Source organism: Lactuca saligna, chromosome 1, assembly GCF_052625555.1.
Source record: "Lactuca saligna cultivar CGN05327 chromosome 1, ASM5262555v1, whole genome shotgun sequence".
NCBI lineage: Eukaryota > Viridiplantae > Streptophyta > Magnoliopsida > Asterales > Asteraceae > Lactuca > Lactuca saligna.
In genome coordinates this window covers 109,007,999-109,025,295 of record NC_136417.1, presented here as the reverse complement: position 1 = coordinate 109,025,295, position 17,297 = coordinate 109,007,999, and the positions used below count along the sequence as shown (strand labels likewise).

At 36.1% G+C, this 17,297-nt stretch overlaps 1 protein-coding gene across 4 annotated transcripts; it reads right to left on the bottom strand.

Moving 5' to 3' along the window:
- Positions 1 to 3,671: 3,671 nt before the first annotated feature.
- Positions 3,672 to 10,134, bottom strand: LOC145043313 (disease resistance protein RUN1-like). 4 transcript variants are annotated; one of them, XR_013680952.1, is made up of 9 exons: positions 9,985 to 10,134; positions 8,467 to 9,133; positions 6,764 to 7,895; positions 6,347 to 6,670; positions 5,349 to 6,269; positions 4,598 to 5,261; positions 4,426 to 4,491; positions 4,198 to 4,326; positions 3,672 to 3,832 (listed from the first exon to the last, which is right to left on the bottom strand). XR_013680952.1 is itself a non-coding variant. In XM_078991930.1 (8 exons), the coding sequence occupies exons 2-7, from the start codon at positions 8,997 to 8,999 to the stop codon at positions 4,427 to 4,429; spliced, it is 3,639 nt and encodes a 1,212-aa protein (XP_078848056.1). In that variant the 5' UTR covers positions 9,000 to 9,133; positions 9,985 to 10,134; the 3' UTR covers positions 3,672 to 3,832; position 4,426. The 4 variants fall into 4 exon arrangements, 3 of the variants coding, with proteins under 3 accessions (XP_078848056.1, XP_078848077.1, XP_078848065.1); XM_078991930.1 differs by lacking the exon at positions 4,198 to 4,326; XM_078991951.1 differs by lacking the exon at positions 4,198 to 4,326 and having other exon boundaries at positions 6,764 to 7,889.
- Positions 10,135 to 17,297: the final 7,163 nt, after the last annotated feature.

The following is a 17,297-nucleotide window of genomic DNA, read 5'->3' as shown; positions in this document are numbered from 1 at the left end:
CATGAATATATAATCTTTATTTATTTTCATTAAAGTTCTACAAAAGATTTTTTTAGGACAAAAAGAAGCCAAGGGAAATTGAACCAAAGACCTACCCCTAAGAAAGCACATCTACAACCAACTAAGCTAGAACAATTTTGTAATTACTCTCTTCATAGTGGTATATATCTAAAAAACTCTGAAGAAAATAACTACATTTATTATTATTATTATTATTATTATTATTATTATTATTATAACGCAAACGTATATATAGTGATTATATGTATTTTGTAAAACTAAAAACGTATATATATATAAATTGTACAAATACACACACACACATATATATATATATATATATATATATATATATATATATATATATATACATTTTTAAGTACATTATTATACATATAAAATATATTTATATGTAAAAAGTTTATAAATGTGTGCATTTTTAATAAAAATAATTATAATATATTCATTAATAATAATAGAAATAATAAAGACAAAACTGCACAAATGGTCCCTGTGGTATGTTGAAAATTGCCACTTTGATCCAAAAAGTTTTGGACTAGCACCACAAGTTCAAAGTTTTCATTTTCTTGCGAGTTTGATCCAATTTACTTTAATAATTTTTGTAATGACAATTTTTACCCTTCTTTTTTGTTTTTTTTTTTTCAGTTTATTTATTTATTTAAATATTTTCTTAATTAAAATAAAATTAAAAAAGAAAATAATTCTCTCTCTCTCTCTCTCATCTAAATTTTTTTTGAAAATTGATTATCACCACCGTTTTCCACCACCAAAGTCCGCTGCCACCACCGTCCACTACCTCCATCTCCGACTAAATGTTTTCTACTTTCACAATCTAAAATGAAATTAAGGCTTTTAATGGCATTCCCGTGTTCAATGTATTTACCAGGCAATGGATAAACACGTATGAACACATGGCAGCAGAAGGAACGGAAGCATCATTGCAAGTAGAGGAGAAATCGAACACCAAATTCGATTTTGGGGGGTTCTATCCTTGGTTCCTTGCTCGTTGCAGGCTAGAAAAGGGACCAAGGTAGGTATCGACGATTGTAGATCGTGAGGAGGGAGAAGTCTCCGGGTCGACGAGAGAGAAGTGATGCAGGTGGGAAGAAGCAGCGAGCAGCTGTGATTTCAGAGTTGTTTCGTTGTGGATGAGTAAGGGGAAACAACCTCGTTGTTTGAGTGAACCGAAGAATGGAAGAAGAACAGGGCAGTGAGGTTGTCGTCGAACTTGGTGGGTTCAACGAGGGCTGCTAAAGCAGCTCTTGGTTGCTTGTTTCTATTCCAGCTGAGGATCACGAGGGGGAGGAGGGAAGGAGCGATGAAACATCAGTACTGGTAGGGAGGCTCGTGGGTTAGTCGAATGCTCACAGGTCGTTTACTTCTTCTTCTTCTTCATTTTTTTGATAAAATTTGATAGGGTTAAGTAGGTGTTTGGGATTGATTCTTGATAGAAATTTATGAACAGAAATGATTTTTGGGGTTAATGTTTTGCAGTGGATCCATGGGTGTTTTTGTTTTTTTTTTTTTTTTTTTTTTTTTTTTTTTTTTTTTTTTTTATAGAAATCGATGGGTTTAAATCAATAGCTTTAGGTTGGTGTTTCATTTTGCTTGATAAAAATCGATGAGTTTAAATCAAATTTTGGTGTTTGGGAATGTATAAAGTTTGAAGAACATCATCCGTTTCCAAGAAACAAGAGAGGGAAGAGTGAATCTTGGAAGTCTGGAACCCTTGAGAGAGAGAGAGAGAGAGAGAGAGAGAGAGAGAGAGAGAGAGAGAGAGAGAGAGAGAGAGAGAGAGAGAGAGAGAGAGAGAGAGAGAGAGAGAGAGAGAGAGAGAATTATTTTCTTTTTTAATTTTCTTTTAATTATCAAAATATTTAAATAAATAAAAAACTGAAAAAAAAAACAAAGAAGAAGGGTAAAATTGTCATTACAAAAATTATTAAAGTAAATTGGACCAAACTCGCAAGAAAATGAAACTTTGGACCTGTGGTGCTAGTTCAAAACTTTTTGGACCAAAGTGGCAATTTTCAGCAAACCACAGGGACCATTTATGTATTTTTGTCAATAATAAATGGAATTGTTTTTTTGAAGTTTTGATATATATATAACTGATAAGGAAATAAAGACACCAGTGGGTCTTAGACTAGTTGGTTGCGTTTGGATTTTGTTATAGAAATGGCTTGAGTCCGAATCTTTTAATCCTCAGTTTCCTCCAATAATTAAGCTTTTTCTTAGAATACTAAGGGAAAAGATAAAGAATATATACATTTCTGATGGATATAAAGCCAGATAAAATATCTAGCTTAGGTGCGTGTGTTTAGAGTGGGAGTGCTCGTGTTCGAACCTTGGCAAAAAAGTCGATTTTTTAAGTGTGATGAATTCCGCTGAAGTAGCATGCCACATCATTTGCCACGTTAGATTTTCCTTCCAGCTTTGCATGCCACGTAAGCGATTACCGGTTGAAAAGGTAAAAAGGGGTTAAAATGTAAGGTTTATCCGATTTCTTGGGTTTTTTTATTCAAAAAAAATATATTTAGGACTTGAATGTAAATTTTTCCAAAATAATGAGACTTTTCTGAAGATTTCTCTATAAAAAATTATTTGTAAACATTAACTATGGGACTTTTCTGAAGATTTCCCTACATAGAATATTTACTGATAATTTTTGTATCCCCATATAAAAATTTCTAGCTCCGCCACTACACCCCGGTGGTTTGTGGTGGGTCGTGGTTGTGGCCTTACGTGCTCTGGACAACGATTTTAAACGGCCAATGAGTTCATTTCTCGCCTTAAATCTCGTTTGACCTCCTTTCTACTTCCCAACGGCTATTTTCCATTTACTTATGTTCTTCAATATTTACCTATAAATACTACCATTCATCTTCTTATTTTTCATACATTTCTTCTCCCTTTAGTCATCATATATTTTTGTTGTTTGATCCTTTAAAAACCATGCCTCCCAAAAATAAAAAATGGTCAGAAGAGGAAGACGAGAAATTAGCACAAACATGGGTGACGGTTTCGCAAAAAGACAGTGGTCAAACTTCTGGATCTTTTTGGAGAAACGTTGAAAGTGTTGTCCATGGTTTAATGGGTTGTGCAATTCGAAATGTTGATGAAATATGCTCGAAATGGTGCGATATGAGGGCCAAATGTTCTGAGTTCAATGGAATCTACAACTTTGTTATAAACAACATACACGAAGCCGATATCAATCCGGTTATTGTGGACATGGAGCAATATGAAAACACAAATCATAAACGTTTTGGACACGTCAAAGCTTGGCAAAAGTTGAAGAATTTCCCAAAATGGAATAACCTTGCTTAAACACACAAATTAGAAGTTTGGTATTTTTAGGTTTTTAATTCTTAATGTTATTTTTATTTTTTTTATTTAATTAATATAATTTTTATTTTTTATTTTAATTAATGTAGTTTTTATTGAATGTAATTTGGTATTTTAAATTAATGAAAAACTAGTATTTAAAAAAAAAATTATATGATTTTTATGTATTTTTATTTAAATTTAATTTAAAAAAAATGAGGTGGAGTTGTGTGTTTAGCGGTAGGTATCCTATGGTTAGTTGTGGGGAGTGTGGTAATGATGTGCCATCCACCACTATAGTGGTTAGTGACGGGTGTAACAGATGACCTTAAGTTCATTCATTTACAGTGCCACCGAGGCAACATTTATATTATACATAACATGACTGAACAAGCATTCTAAGGCTATTTTCAACTATCAAGATGAGAAGGGCAAACATGTCTTTTGCTGTTTTGCACATACAAGAAATCCAGAAAAAATCGCACTGCAACACAAAAGTTCACAATGTTTCCATTAGCCAATGCTTTAACCAAATTATAGCATTGTACTTTTTATTTTATTTTCTTGCTAACACACCGTATTTTGAAAACTCTACTCAAATATTGCAGTAAAAACTGCCTTGTATTTGGATGGCAATGCTATAACGGGGTAAATTTTTCAAAGCACAATGTTGTAATAAAATATGCTATAAAAAACAAATAATTGAAGTACATTGCTATTTCTTGTATTTAACCCTTTTCTTATCTACCTAGTTAATGGGAATAAGTTTTAGTCTACAGTCATATGAAAACGAAAAACACATGGAGGATGATGAGTGATTTATTGGGAAAAAAAGTAAAAATGATATACCAGGGACAATTGAAATATCAGCTGTTTGTACTATTGAAGGAGAGTGGCAGTAGGTGTTGCTGACTTACTATTGTTGGATTCCATTTCACTTAATCCTGTTCTAAATATTCCAGTACTATAGATGACTCCCTCCATTGTGAAAACATATTCGAAATAAGTTTGTGACAGTTTGTTTGTGTAATTTTTTATTTATGTAATGAGAAAAGGGTTTAAGGAATATAAAAGTACCTTAAGGACCAACCTCCTGTACGTCAGACCTTCTTTGAGAGAAAGCTTTGAAGTGCACTTGGTCATCTAATGAAATGAAATAGATCAAAGATTTAACACCAAAACATCATCATTTTGTTATAATCACTTTATCAGCTTTAGATAAAAGGTAATACATAAGAATGACCTCTACCTTTAAAGCGGGCGCCTTCTCCACAGAACTGATTAAAGTTTAGAAGAAACATATCAATGTAAGGCAACAGAATTCGCCGTTTGCTTAGGATGTATTCTCCTGTTGTTGACTGAAATCCAGTAAGATCTCCACCAATGATGTGATTCCATGACTTGTAATAACCCAACACATCTTCTCCTTCTTCTTCTTTTTCTTCTCCATCATCATACACAAAACTCACCCCACACTCTTTTGTAAAATGACATGGTTTCTTACTCGCAGTACTACTAAAGAAGGCACCATCTACCAACTCCATCACACTAACTGTAATGTGGTCACCAGATTCCATGTCATTCATCCCAAACATCCAATGGCTTAGAAACATCAAACACTTTCCACCCTCATAAAGTACACTATCATTGTTGTGTTCGTATATCCAGGTGTGTTTCTTAGTTATATTATTAATTATGATTACAGGCAACCTAAGGTACACATCATCTCCGAATCCAAACCTCTCATCTGGAAATGGAGATGTCAATATGTAGCAGAAATTCAATCCTGTGAGGTTGTTAGGAGATGATGGGATGGTAAATGATGTTGATGGCCCTGTGCTTCTATCCATAATCCAATCTGGCATCTCTTCGTGTCCATAAATTATGCTGAATATGCCAAATTCATAATACATCTGCCAAATACAACCAGCTTAACTTATTCACTATTAATTATATGTGCATATATATTCACACTGACAGATAGTTAAGTAGATCCAAACCTGGATTTCAGATTCCTCCGATCCTCCAAAAAAAACGTCAGTTTTCACAAACCTAGCATTAAGGAAGTTTAGCTTACTCCAGCCCAAACTTCGTAATACCTTTTCGGAAACATTTGACATTGGTTGGCTTTTGATCAAGCCTTGAATTTCACATGACGAAGAAGTTAACATCTTCCAGTTTATTATGAAAATGAGTGGGGACATTTCTGGATCAAATACAACTCTTCGAAGCAAAGGCTTATTAGAATCAAAAGAGAGGTCCATAAATGCTAGTGTATGTGGAGGATGCTCAACTGTCGTCAGCATATTACAGTCTTTCATACTAAGTGTCTCAAGCCTAGGAAGGCTTCTAACACAATTAGGCAGGCAAACGATAGGATTTCCATCTAAATATAATTCCTTTAACATGGATAGGCAACTGAAGTCCACGGGAAAGGATTCGGTAGACAAATTATTATTCTTGAGTGACAAGCTTACTAAATATTTCGGTAAAGACACTGCAAAAAACTTTAAATCCCTTGGTATAACCTCCTGAATGACGGAGGAAGAGGTTATTGTGTTTATGCCAATGTTGTTAGCCTTGAGCATGCCCAATGAATCCATATCCCTAATCTTGATTTGAGATTCACCTAGATAATAACCATTCAGCAAAAGAGTTTTAACTTTCTTTAGCATGTGTAAACTTCTTGAAAGTTTTTCAAGCTTGTTGCAGTAGCTTAGGTCAATGAGAACAAGTTCGAAACATTGCTCAATTGATTCACAAACATCAAGCAAACCAATGCAACCTCTAAGTATTAACCTCTCAAGTTTCGGGAGGTGGTCAAACCCACCAAGACTATGAAGTTGTTCACAGAAACTTAAATTAAGAATCTTCAATGATCCAAGCAGCCTTTTGTCTTTTGACCACCATCCAGTCAATTGCTGAATTGAAAAAAGTTAAGAGTAGTAATAAATTTTATCACTTCAACATAGAAGAGTAATAAATGGAGATAACTTACCTTTAGCCTCTTATGAAGTCGTCGGGGATAGCTATAACAACTCCCAAATGATTCAATATTGCTATAAGACATGTCAAGAGCAACCAAATTCTCCAACATTAAGTTTGAAGGTATAGATTTCAATGGGAACCCATGCATACACAACCATCTTAATTCTTTTGGAAAATTCTTGTAAGAGCCAGTTATTTGCACATAATTAAGTTGTAGCAGCATTAGACTATCCATCTTACTCAATGCGTCTGTCTTTAACTCAAGTGATCCATGTAACTTCTCTTTCTCAAGCATTCTCATGTCAAGGGCGAGGCCTAGAACATTTTCCGTACCCTAAAAGGAAAGGGGATGCAAAAATATTTTAAAGTGTCATAGACATGGATATAGAAATTCAAATGCTTTATACAAGTATATATGACCTCTTACCTTTTTTTGTTTCATCACTTTGAATGAGTCCTCGTGACACCATAATCGACTTCTTTCCCATGGCTTATCAGGCGATTCTTCACGTACTACTAGCCTTCCCATTTCTTGAACCAGCCGATGCATCATCAATTCGTTATTCAATCCAATACTAACAAGGCACCTGTTAATAAGATCCGTGATCCCAGATCTTGTGTCTATATCACATGCCTTTAAAATTGTTTCGGCAACATCTCTATCCATTCCAACAAAAAAGCAAGCAATATGCTTAAACAAGTCCTTATGATTTTTGAATGGCAAAGTATCAAAGCTCCTTCTCAATACATTATTTATAGGTGAACCATTTTCTTTCTTTAACTCTTCTATGTACCCCTCCCAATAAGCTACGTCTCGATTATGTAGATTTTTGCCTAAAAGTTGAAGAGCCATCGGATGCCCTTCACAATACTCCACAAGCTTTTCTGACACCTCTTCATAACCTACCTTGGGATCGTTGCACATGAATGCATGATAACACAAAAGTTTTTGTGATTCAGTCTTATATAAGCCTTTAAGCACATGATTTGTATGCTTGGGTTTAACGTTCGTTTTGAATAGCACACAACTCTCTGTCAACCACGCATCCTTTGTTGTGATTATGATTTTGCTTCCTGGATGAAGACCTTTGCTTCCAAGTAATGCATCCAACTGGTCAAGACTATTGATATCATCAAGAACTAGAAACATCTTTTTATAGACTAGTGCATTCTCTATCATGGACGTGTATACCGAAGAATCATGAACATGAATCGGACTTTGTTTTGAAATGCCGTTGTAGAGTTGTTTTTGTAAAGCAAGCAACCCATCAGTTTTTTCACATCTCCTACTAATATCTTCAATAATGTTGTTTGTATCAAATTCATGAGAATATAACCCATAGACATATTTGGCTAAAGATGTCTTCCCAATCCCACCAATACCCAAAATAGTGAGTACATCTGCTGTATGTGAGGATGTATCTCTCAACCATGAAGTGACGAATCTAATAGAATAATCCATCCCAAAAAGTTGAGGTAGATGACTCCTTGAGGATATGTGTAATCTACGGTAGATGTCTGTAACAATTTCTTCAATAAATGCCATCTCTTGCCTGAAACTTGATTTCAATAAGAACAAAAATTACAATCCAAAAAAACTAGCATACCAGATTGGAGATTTAGTTATCCAAACCAAATCATAATTACATCATACTAAGCTATCAGTTAATTAAGTTTTTCACATCAAAATTATATCGTATTTGCAATTTGAACCATATAAGCATCCAACGTGCAAGGTCATAATTTTTATGTAACATAAGACTAGAGCCACCAATGTAATACTAGATTACTTTCATCGGCCACCAAATTTCATGATGTTTCTAAACGACCATCAAATTTAACTATCAATGTCGTTTATCTAAATAAATTAATTATGATAAGATAATAAATGCATAAAAATGTGTGAAAAGTAGCTTGACGTTTAATCTATATGAAATTATTTACGAGATCACATAGTTGAAAACATTAAATTCAACTTTTTACATTTCTTTAATAAGTTAGAATACATAAAAGTAATGCATCTTTTATTGACAATGAAGAAACTAATACATAGAGAGATGATATTGACTATTCATGCGTTAGTCAAACAAAACTGAAAGGAATATGAATGCATAGTAAGAAAATGATTACCTGCCATTTAGGTCCATCCCTTTTATATTAGCAACTTCTACAAGTGCTTTAGTCCATCGATCTATTTTTTGAGCCGATTTTCTTCTTTTATTTGCATTTGTCTCCGCCTCCATCATCTGTTTATGCTTAGTCATTGCATCTCCAAAGCTACTTTCTTGCTTCCTGACATGTGTGGGCTTAACATGATAAAATATGGGGATAACGATATGGTTGGATGTCTTACGTTGCTCAAGGATCAGCACCAATTCATCAAGACACCACGTTGAATTAGCATAATTCTTAGACAAAATGATAACAGAAGCTCTCGATGCTTTAATGGCACTCTCCAATTCTGGTTTCAGATCTTCCCCGGTTTCAATCTCTTCATCATCCAAGAAGGTATTGATATTGGCATCCATGAGAGCTTTATGAAGGTAAGCAGTGAAACTATTACGAGTGTCGAGACCTCTGAAACTTAAAAATACGTCATATCTTTGAGCTTGAGTTGATGAAGAAGATGAAGATCCTTCTAAAATTTCATGGAGCTCAACCATTATGAGTTATGGGTTGACAACCTTTCGCACTTCCCACGACTTTGTGTATCTCAATAAGTATTGTGTTCTGAAGCGTTTGAATCCCACACTTTCCTCAATTGCAACTCAATCTCAAGACCTCATACCTAAAAACTCTACAAAAAAACCAAATTATTACTAACTTATATAACTTAAGTCTCATCAAAACAATTTAAACCTCGACAATGATATATTCTACATAATTAAAACTTTAAGTGTTTAAATAACAATACATATGCACCTGCAAACTTTTCCATGTGAATTCAATAAATTTCAGAAATAACCAGCATATATACAGCTATGTATTGATATAGTATCATAATAATATTGAGATGAGAATTGTTTAAAAATTGCTTAATTACTCGGTTAATTAAATTGATTAACCTGTTTTTCCAGTTAAGTTCGGTGCAAGAAATTATCGAACCAATGTATTCAATTAAACTAAACACCTAATACCATTCTAGAAACAACTAAAATATCCATTATTACATCATATGAAAGGAATTGCAGAACATATAGGCAATTTCCAAACTTTCAATAGATATGAACAAACAACTAAAAGATCCAAACATAAGAAAGAATAAGTTTCTTTTCTTGACATGGTTGTTTATAGATCCCCAATATTAGCAAGAACAATCTTTTCAAATTTGAATTTGTCTATCCATATAATATGAATTTGAACCTAACAAATTACACAACTTCTGAGCTTTTAATCACAAAAGTCTATACGATCCTTCTGGTTCAAAAAGAATCATATGTAGAGAATCAAGTTTGTGAATAATTAATGAAGTACATGATGGACTCTGTACGATCCTAACCAAAATACAAAACTGAAAAAAGTAACTAAAATAATCAAAATTTCAATCCCATTTTGATGAACAAACAAATGATCATGATGTCGTTTATGATTAAAAAGATGTAACTGTCTAACAACATGTGAAACTAACTTGTAAGAATGTGACTTTACCTGCCTACAGAACTACGGTGAGGCCTGAAACAGCGAGAATTGCAGAAGATCCAATGGAGACGAGAAGGACGACGAGTGAAAACTGCAGAACCAACGCTGGTAAACGGCAAGTCAACGAGATTGAAAAGGGAGATAGCGAGAGAGGTGAGAGAGAATGTTTTACCTTGCTATGGAGAAGGGCTTTTATGATATTTCCTCTTTTAATTATTCTTTTACAAAAAATGTTATCGTATTTTTATCGCAAGTTACAGAAATGGTCCTTGTGGTTGTTAAAACATTGCAGTTTCTGTCAGAACTTTTTATTTATAAGGGGCCCATTAAGCATGGAGGTTGTTGCGGTTTTTGTCCCCTGCCTATGTGAAATGACTAAAATACCATTTGTGTTATAGTTTTAATGTAACACCCAAGTTTTATACGACTGGTAAATAGAAATATAAACACGTGTAGATCATTAAAAAAAATGAAATAAGAAGTTAACATCTTTCTTAATCAACTTTGGCTTTAGTCAAATTATAAATAATTACTCATTATCTACTTTACTTGAAGTTGATTATTTTATTGTAGTTCTTGTAATCATATTAATCTAGAAGTCCTATGGAAAAATAAGGTAAAAATAAATTTTAGAAATTAAATATTTAGGTGTTTTGAAGTTCTTTCTAGGTATTGAAATTATCAATACTGATATATGAATTGTATGTGTAAAAAAAATGTGCGTTAGAATTATATGAGTATGGACTTGGGTGTAAGCATGTTAACACCGCATAAGCCTATTATCATTGTCGTTAGCAACAAGGGACTTGGTGTGAATGATAGTCTTTTAATGTTTTAACTGGTTATCAAAAGTTAAGTAGGAAAGTCATTTATTTGACATCACTCAGCCAATCTCATTTGTTATCCAAACATTGAGCCAGTTCATGCATGCTTCATGGAAGTCGCATTTAAATTTAGCCACTAGAATACTAAGGTACTTCAAATGTAATCCTATCAATATTAACAAGTCTTTTAGCTTGAGGTTAGCGGCATACATAAATGCTAATGGGGGAATGTGTTAGCATTAGAAGGTCACTTACAAGTTTATGTTTGGTATGTGGAATTAAAGTCATTAATCTCTTGAAAGAGAAAGAAATAGATCATTTTTTTTTTGAACGGAGATTAAAAAAAACAAGCCTTAAGGTATAGCAAGAAACTACCCTAAGACAAAAAAAAAATTACAAGTTCATAGGATGTTCGAGCCACGAGTTCCAACTCTAGCAACCTTTTTGTTCCTCGAACAAACCAATTAAACGAATACAAAACAATGAAATCAACAGAGGCGAACCTACGTTGAACTAAAGGGTGTCCATGGACACCCTTTGTTATTTAATTCTCTTTACAGATTATATGGTAAATTTGAAAGGGACACCGGTGGAAATCACAAAATGGACACCTGGGAGTTTGTGAGGCAACATGAAACAATTTAGAAATTTTCTAACATCTCAGGAATTTTTAAATTTAGTAACATACAGCTGTATGAGTAATTAGTAGGGTAATAAAAAAGAAAACTTTTTATGAATACAATCTCTTTAAATCTTACAAATCATGTAGAGTATTAGAAAACAACGCTGAAATGCCGAAGCCCTAAAAAACAAAATGTAACGCCGAATTTTTCAAAACATTTTTTTTTTCATTTGAAAACATACTTTCATTCATAAAATAATATTAAACATAATGTATCAACTGTCATCATAGTAAAAACATGTCCCAAAATCACATAAACAAAAACTCCGCGAGTGTGTACAGGTCATGCTGGCGCCTTCCAGCGATCATCACTGGTAGCCTGGTACCTAAAACACATACACAAAACATTGTAAGCATAATTGCTTAGTGAGTTCCCCAAAATACCACATAGACACATATCAGCCACTCAAGGCTGTAACTCTGATGACCCTCTGGTCGAATATCTCTGTGGGACCCTCTTGGTCCCATAACTCTGTGGACCCACTAGTCCTAACTCTATAAACTCTGAATCATGCATATCACATATCACATAGAAACCACAACACATAAATAGCATACCAGATACACTGTCACATAACTCTGATTACCACTCTGGGTAATGTATAATGAGAAGACTCACCTCGGGAATCTCGGTAAAATCTCGAACTCAGAAATACTGGCCTAGCCTCCGCCTAGTCACAATAATAAATTACACTAAATAAATGTCTCTCCACCAACTTGGATATTCTCTCATAAAAATCCCTAGAAGGGTAAAAGACCATTCTACCCCTCTACAGGCCCAAAGGCCCACTTGTTGACAAACCCTAGAAGTCAACTGTCTATTTTGACCAGACTCATTGAGTGCATACGATGACTCGGCGAGTCCCATCATCCCCACAGACTCTTCCCTTTCTAAGCCTCACTCGACTCACTAAGTCACCCCTCAACTCACCGGGTTACCACTGGAGTCTGACCCCAGGGCCACCCGGTCCGACTCGTCGAGTCTACATATGGACTCGGCAATTTTCCTCCATGGAATCGCTCAAACAACCTCCTAAGGTCAGATCTGCTTAATCAAATCATAGATCTAACCTTTAAACACTCGAAAGTCACGTAAAGGTGCAACCTTTACGTGCATGCAACCCATATCAAGCCTCAAATGGAGAAATAACACTATAAATGGCAACCTAGTCTCCAACTGCTTATTTGCTTGCAAAAAGCTGGGAAATAATGACTCTAGGGACCTCTCATGGTCCAGATCTGATGTCATAATTCCAAAGAGGACCTCATACTCACTAGATCTCATAAAATTATGAGGGAAAAACCCTAAAACTATGAAATCTACCATATGAACGTGTAGCACCTGGTTCCTGGTACGTAAAATTTATCTAAGTATTTTACATTTATGGCCTTGGACTCGGCGAGTTGTAGGCCCAACTCGCCGAGTGGAGACGGGTTTGGGAGCACGTTAAGTTGGCGACTCGGTGAGTCCCCGCTGTCTAATGAAACCCTAAATTTCAAGGGTTTGCACCCTATTTAAACCAACCTTATGCACCCCAACCTCGCCCCTTTCACCCTCAGAGCTCCCAACATCGTTCAAACCCTTATTCTTTGTGAGATTGAAGTGCTTTGGTGTGTTTGTTGAAGATTTAGAAAAGAAAGAAGAGTAGATCAAGAAGAGAAGAAGGAGACCAGACATCCTTTTGTTATCTCAGTGATTTCCTTGAGGTATAACTCAGTTTCCCCCCTGTTTTCATGCTTATAGTCCCTTATAGCTCCATTAAAGTCCTCTTTGAGCCATTTCCAAGCTTGATCACGAATTAGGGTTTGAAATAAGTTGATTAACCCTTAGATCTAGGATTGATTTAGCTCCAGGAGCTCAAATCTACTGCCTTTATGGAGCCATATTGCATGAAAGCCCTAGATCTACTCTTTCAGTGCATTTTGAGCCCTAAAACCGTCATTGGTGTTTATTTACACGTAAAGTTGGAAACTTTACGTGTTAATCAGGCCCTAGAAACCCAGATCTATGTATGGCATGAGCTAGATTCGAGCAAAATCGAGTATATAGTGTTTGCATGCGAAGGACTCGGCGAGTCGTTCATCGGACTCGACGAGTCGAGTCGCAAGTCCCCGAGTTCTCCCCCTTTTCGTGTTTGCGGAGTGGAGTAGTGATTCATGGGGTGTGACTTAGTGATTCGGAAGCCATACTCACCCATGAAGAAACTCGGCGAGTCAATGACCTGACTCGGCGAGTCCAAGGCAATCTTCTTGACTCAAGAACAGACTTGGCGAGTTGTTCATACAACTCAGCGAGTCTCAGCATAGAGGGTTCTTCGGATGAAGACGAACTCGGCGAGTAGGATGAAGGACGTTTGGACATCAGTTTAGAAGGAAAACTCGTCGAGTCGATGCCAAACTCGACGAGTAGAGACTAGACTATGGTCAGACAAAGGGATAGGGACTCGGCGAGTTGGCATGCCAACTCGGCGAGTCGGTTCAACTGGAAGTTGACTTTGACTTTGACTTTGACTCTTGGTTTAGTTAGGGGTAAATGGTCATTTTACCCTAAGGTCGATTAGCAGCATTTGACTGAGTGTTTTGTAGGGATTATAGTCGGAGGATTTCCGGGGCAGCAGCAGCAGGAGACAGTCAGTTCCCACGCAGATCAGCAGCTACTTTGAGGTGAGTTACCTTCCAGTAGCGGTGGGTCTACGGCCACAATGACGGCCTACCAGTAGGATTGTATGATAGATGTTTGTCTCTGTGATATTCATCTAGGTTTGCTACTACCTGTGATATGTTATTGTGCTAGTATGATATGATGCTATGTGCTAGTGACAGTAAGGGGGGGATAGTCCCCCAGAACACCGGTCGATAGGGCCGAAGGGGCGGTCATGCCAGCCATGCTAGATAGTTTATGAGATTTATGTGTTATGTGGTAGTAGTAGGGGTGAAATAGTCCCCAGTATCCGGTCGAGAGGATCGAAGGGGAGACCATCACCCATATATTCTAGTTAGTATCCGGTCGAGAGGACCGAAGGGGAGGCCAGCTCCCATATATACTAGATAGTATCCGGTCGAGAGGACGAAGGGGTAGGCCGGGCACCCAGATATGCCTGACAATATTTGTATGTTATGTGATTGTATGGTATGTGGTATGTTGGGGGAACTCACTAAGCTTCGTGCCTACAGTTTTCAGTTTTGATTTTAGGTAACTCTTCTTCAAAGGGGAAGGAGCTGGCGTGGTAGCGGCCCATCACACACACGCTTTGTATTCCGCACTATGAGATCCTCCTGGGAATTTGTACTCTGACTTTATTATGTTTTTATGAAATGTTTTTCAAGACATGCGATAACTTTTATGAAATGATATGTGTGACAACCCTATATTTTCCAAAAGCATTGTAAACGCTCGAAAGCCAAAAACAACGAAATTAACCTCGAAAATAAAGTGTTCAAGTATCTAAGTTGGGATGCATCAAATATTAGATATCATGCCAAGGTTTCCAAAAACATAAAGAACGCTGAAAACCGGGTTATATTGAAGAAATTATAACCACTCGTATATTTACGACACGACGTTAAAACATTATTTGACGTAAAAAGTAAAATCTCAATAAAATACATTTTAGCCTTAAGTATCTAAACAAAAGTCGTAGATCTCGTTGAAAGGTGAGCGTGCATAAAAAGATCGCCCAAATTGGACCTCGTATGAAGAAGTTACGTATTTTCAAAGTTTCGTAACAGTAGTAGAGGGCTAAAAACTCGGATTGAAGATCGAGTGTTATTTAGCTATCGTCACCTAAACGAAAGTTGAAGATCTCCTCAGTAGTAATAAAACGATAAAAAGACAAATGAAAACCGACGTCGAATAAAGAACCTATGAATTTTTAACGAAATTTTTAACGAACTTTAGGAGGCCCGACCTATTAAAATTTTATCATTAAAAATAAAGTCAAAACTAGCCGACGGAGTCTAAATGAAAGTTGTAGAGCATAATCTCACCTACGCGTGGATATAAAGAACGCGAAAAACGGAGCTCGTACGCGAAAGTTACGGAATTTAGAAGTCGGAAGTCAGGATTACACCCCGCGTAATATGGGAGTACGCCCCGCGTACTAGACCCAGAGTCGAGTCCCATCGGCCCGCCCAAGCTACGCTTAGCTAGACCCGAGTCGTAAGCCATGACGCATTATTACCCCCCGTGTAACCGAGTACGCCCCGCGTAACCGAGTACGCCCAGCGTACTTCGGAGGTACGCGCCGCGTACGAGGGTTTCCAGCCCTATAAATAGATGGCATGAGCTTCGAGTTTTGGCACACCTTCACCATTTCTCAGCCATTCTCCCAGCTCCAGAGACCATTTTCTTACCTTGGTTTCCGCACTCGAGCCCCGACGAAAGATTTACGCTGCAGAGATCCCCGAAGAGCCCGACGACGCAACCATCCGCGGTCGAAGTTCTGCTCAACCCTAGCCTCTCTCTTCAAACTTAACGAGTGAGTTCATACCCCTACTTTTCAATTCTTTTCACGTTTTAGGGGGGGAATACAAGTACATTACAAATCAAAGTATCATTTTTATAATATCGTTCTTATAGAGTTTTGATACAAAAATAACTTTATGTTTAAAGAGCTATTATATCACCAAGTTGTTATTACCAAATGGGAACATACTTTTGAGAAACTATAATGAGTGTAGTATTCAAGTGATTCATACATTTTACATATACATCTCGACAAATGAAATGTTTTCAATAGAAGTAAAGTCTTTATTATCGTAAATCTGTTTATACCAAGTAATGTGAGACAGCTTCACGTACGTTCGAGTATGCATTATTAAGTCCTGTATTATATACCAAAATCCCTTGTAGGGGGAGCGTGATACTTGTGTATAGATCTATACGGGATTGACAATCCCACACCTAAGCTGTTAGCTACAGCTAGGCCGGTAGGCCTGGGGTGACAAATGTCCTAACAGTTCCAACGCCTGAAGAACATTGTTACAGGCCATCAGTGTCAATAGCATGGTTATAAAACTCACATAAAAGTATAAAAACAAGTTTGATTTATGAGATTCATATATGCATTTCAGTTTTCCATTTTATTGTTAACACAAATTTTATCACTATTATTCAAGTATGGAAAACACAAACGCACTCCAACACGGGAAATTTTTCAAATTATTTATAGAAAATATTGGATTTTCTGAAAACCTCGTTCATCGATTTACTATCAAAAAGGACATACTTTTCAATGCAAAACACTTATGAACTCACCAACTTAATTGTTGACACTTTTTCGAAACCACTTGTATTTCTCAGGGAACCAGTAATACAGGTAACCACCAGCTTTTGGAGAAGGGAACACTAAGGATGTTTTATTATTGAACATTTATCATCTCATTGTAATATTCTTTTGCTAATATGTATAACGCAACAACATACGTTTTCATTATATATGTGATGGTTGTGTTACTTTCTTTACAATATTCAATGGTTGTGATACTACGTGAAGTCATCCACCCCCGAATGTTTCCGCCATTCTGGTTTGGGGGTGTGACAGATTGGTATCAGAGCATTGTTTATAGTGAACTAAGTATATCGAACCACATACGATATACAAACTATAAATGCAAAGGGGACCAAAAACTCTCTGACAAAACATTTTCATGAACAAAATATGTTCTTTTAAAAAAATATACATTTTTACAAAGCATGCATTAATCTCGTATCATAACAAGTTTTACTAAAAAGTATTAAGGCAAGTTACGACACGACGATTGAGCCTCGGGGTATGTAATCAGGTCGAGAATAAATATAGCCTGATCAATTATAT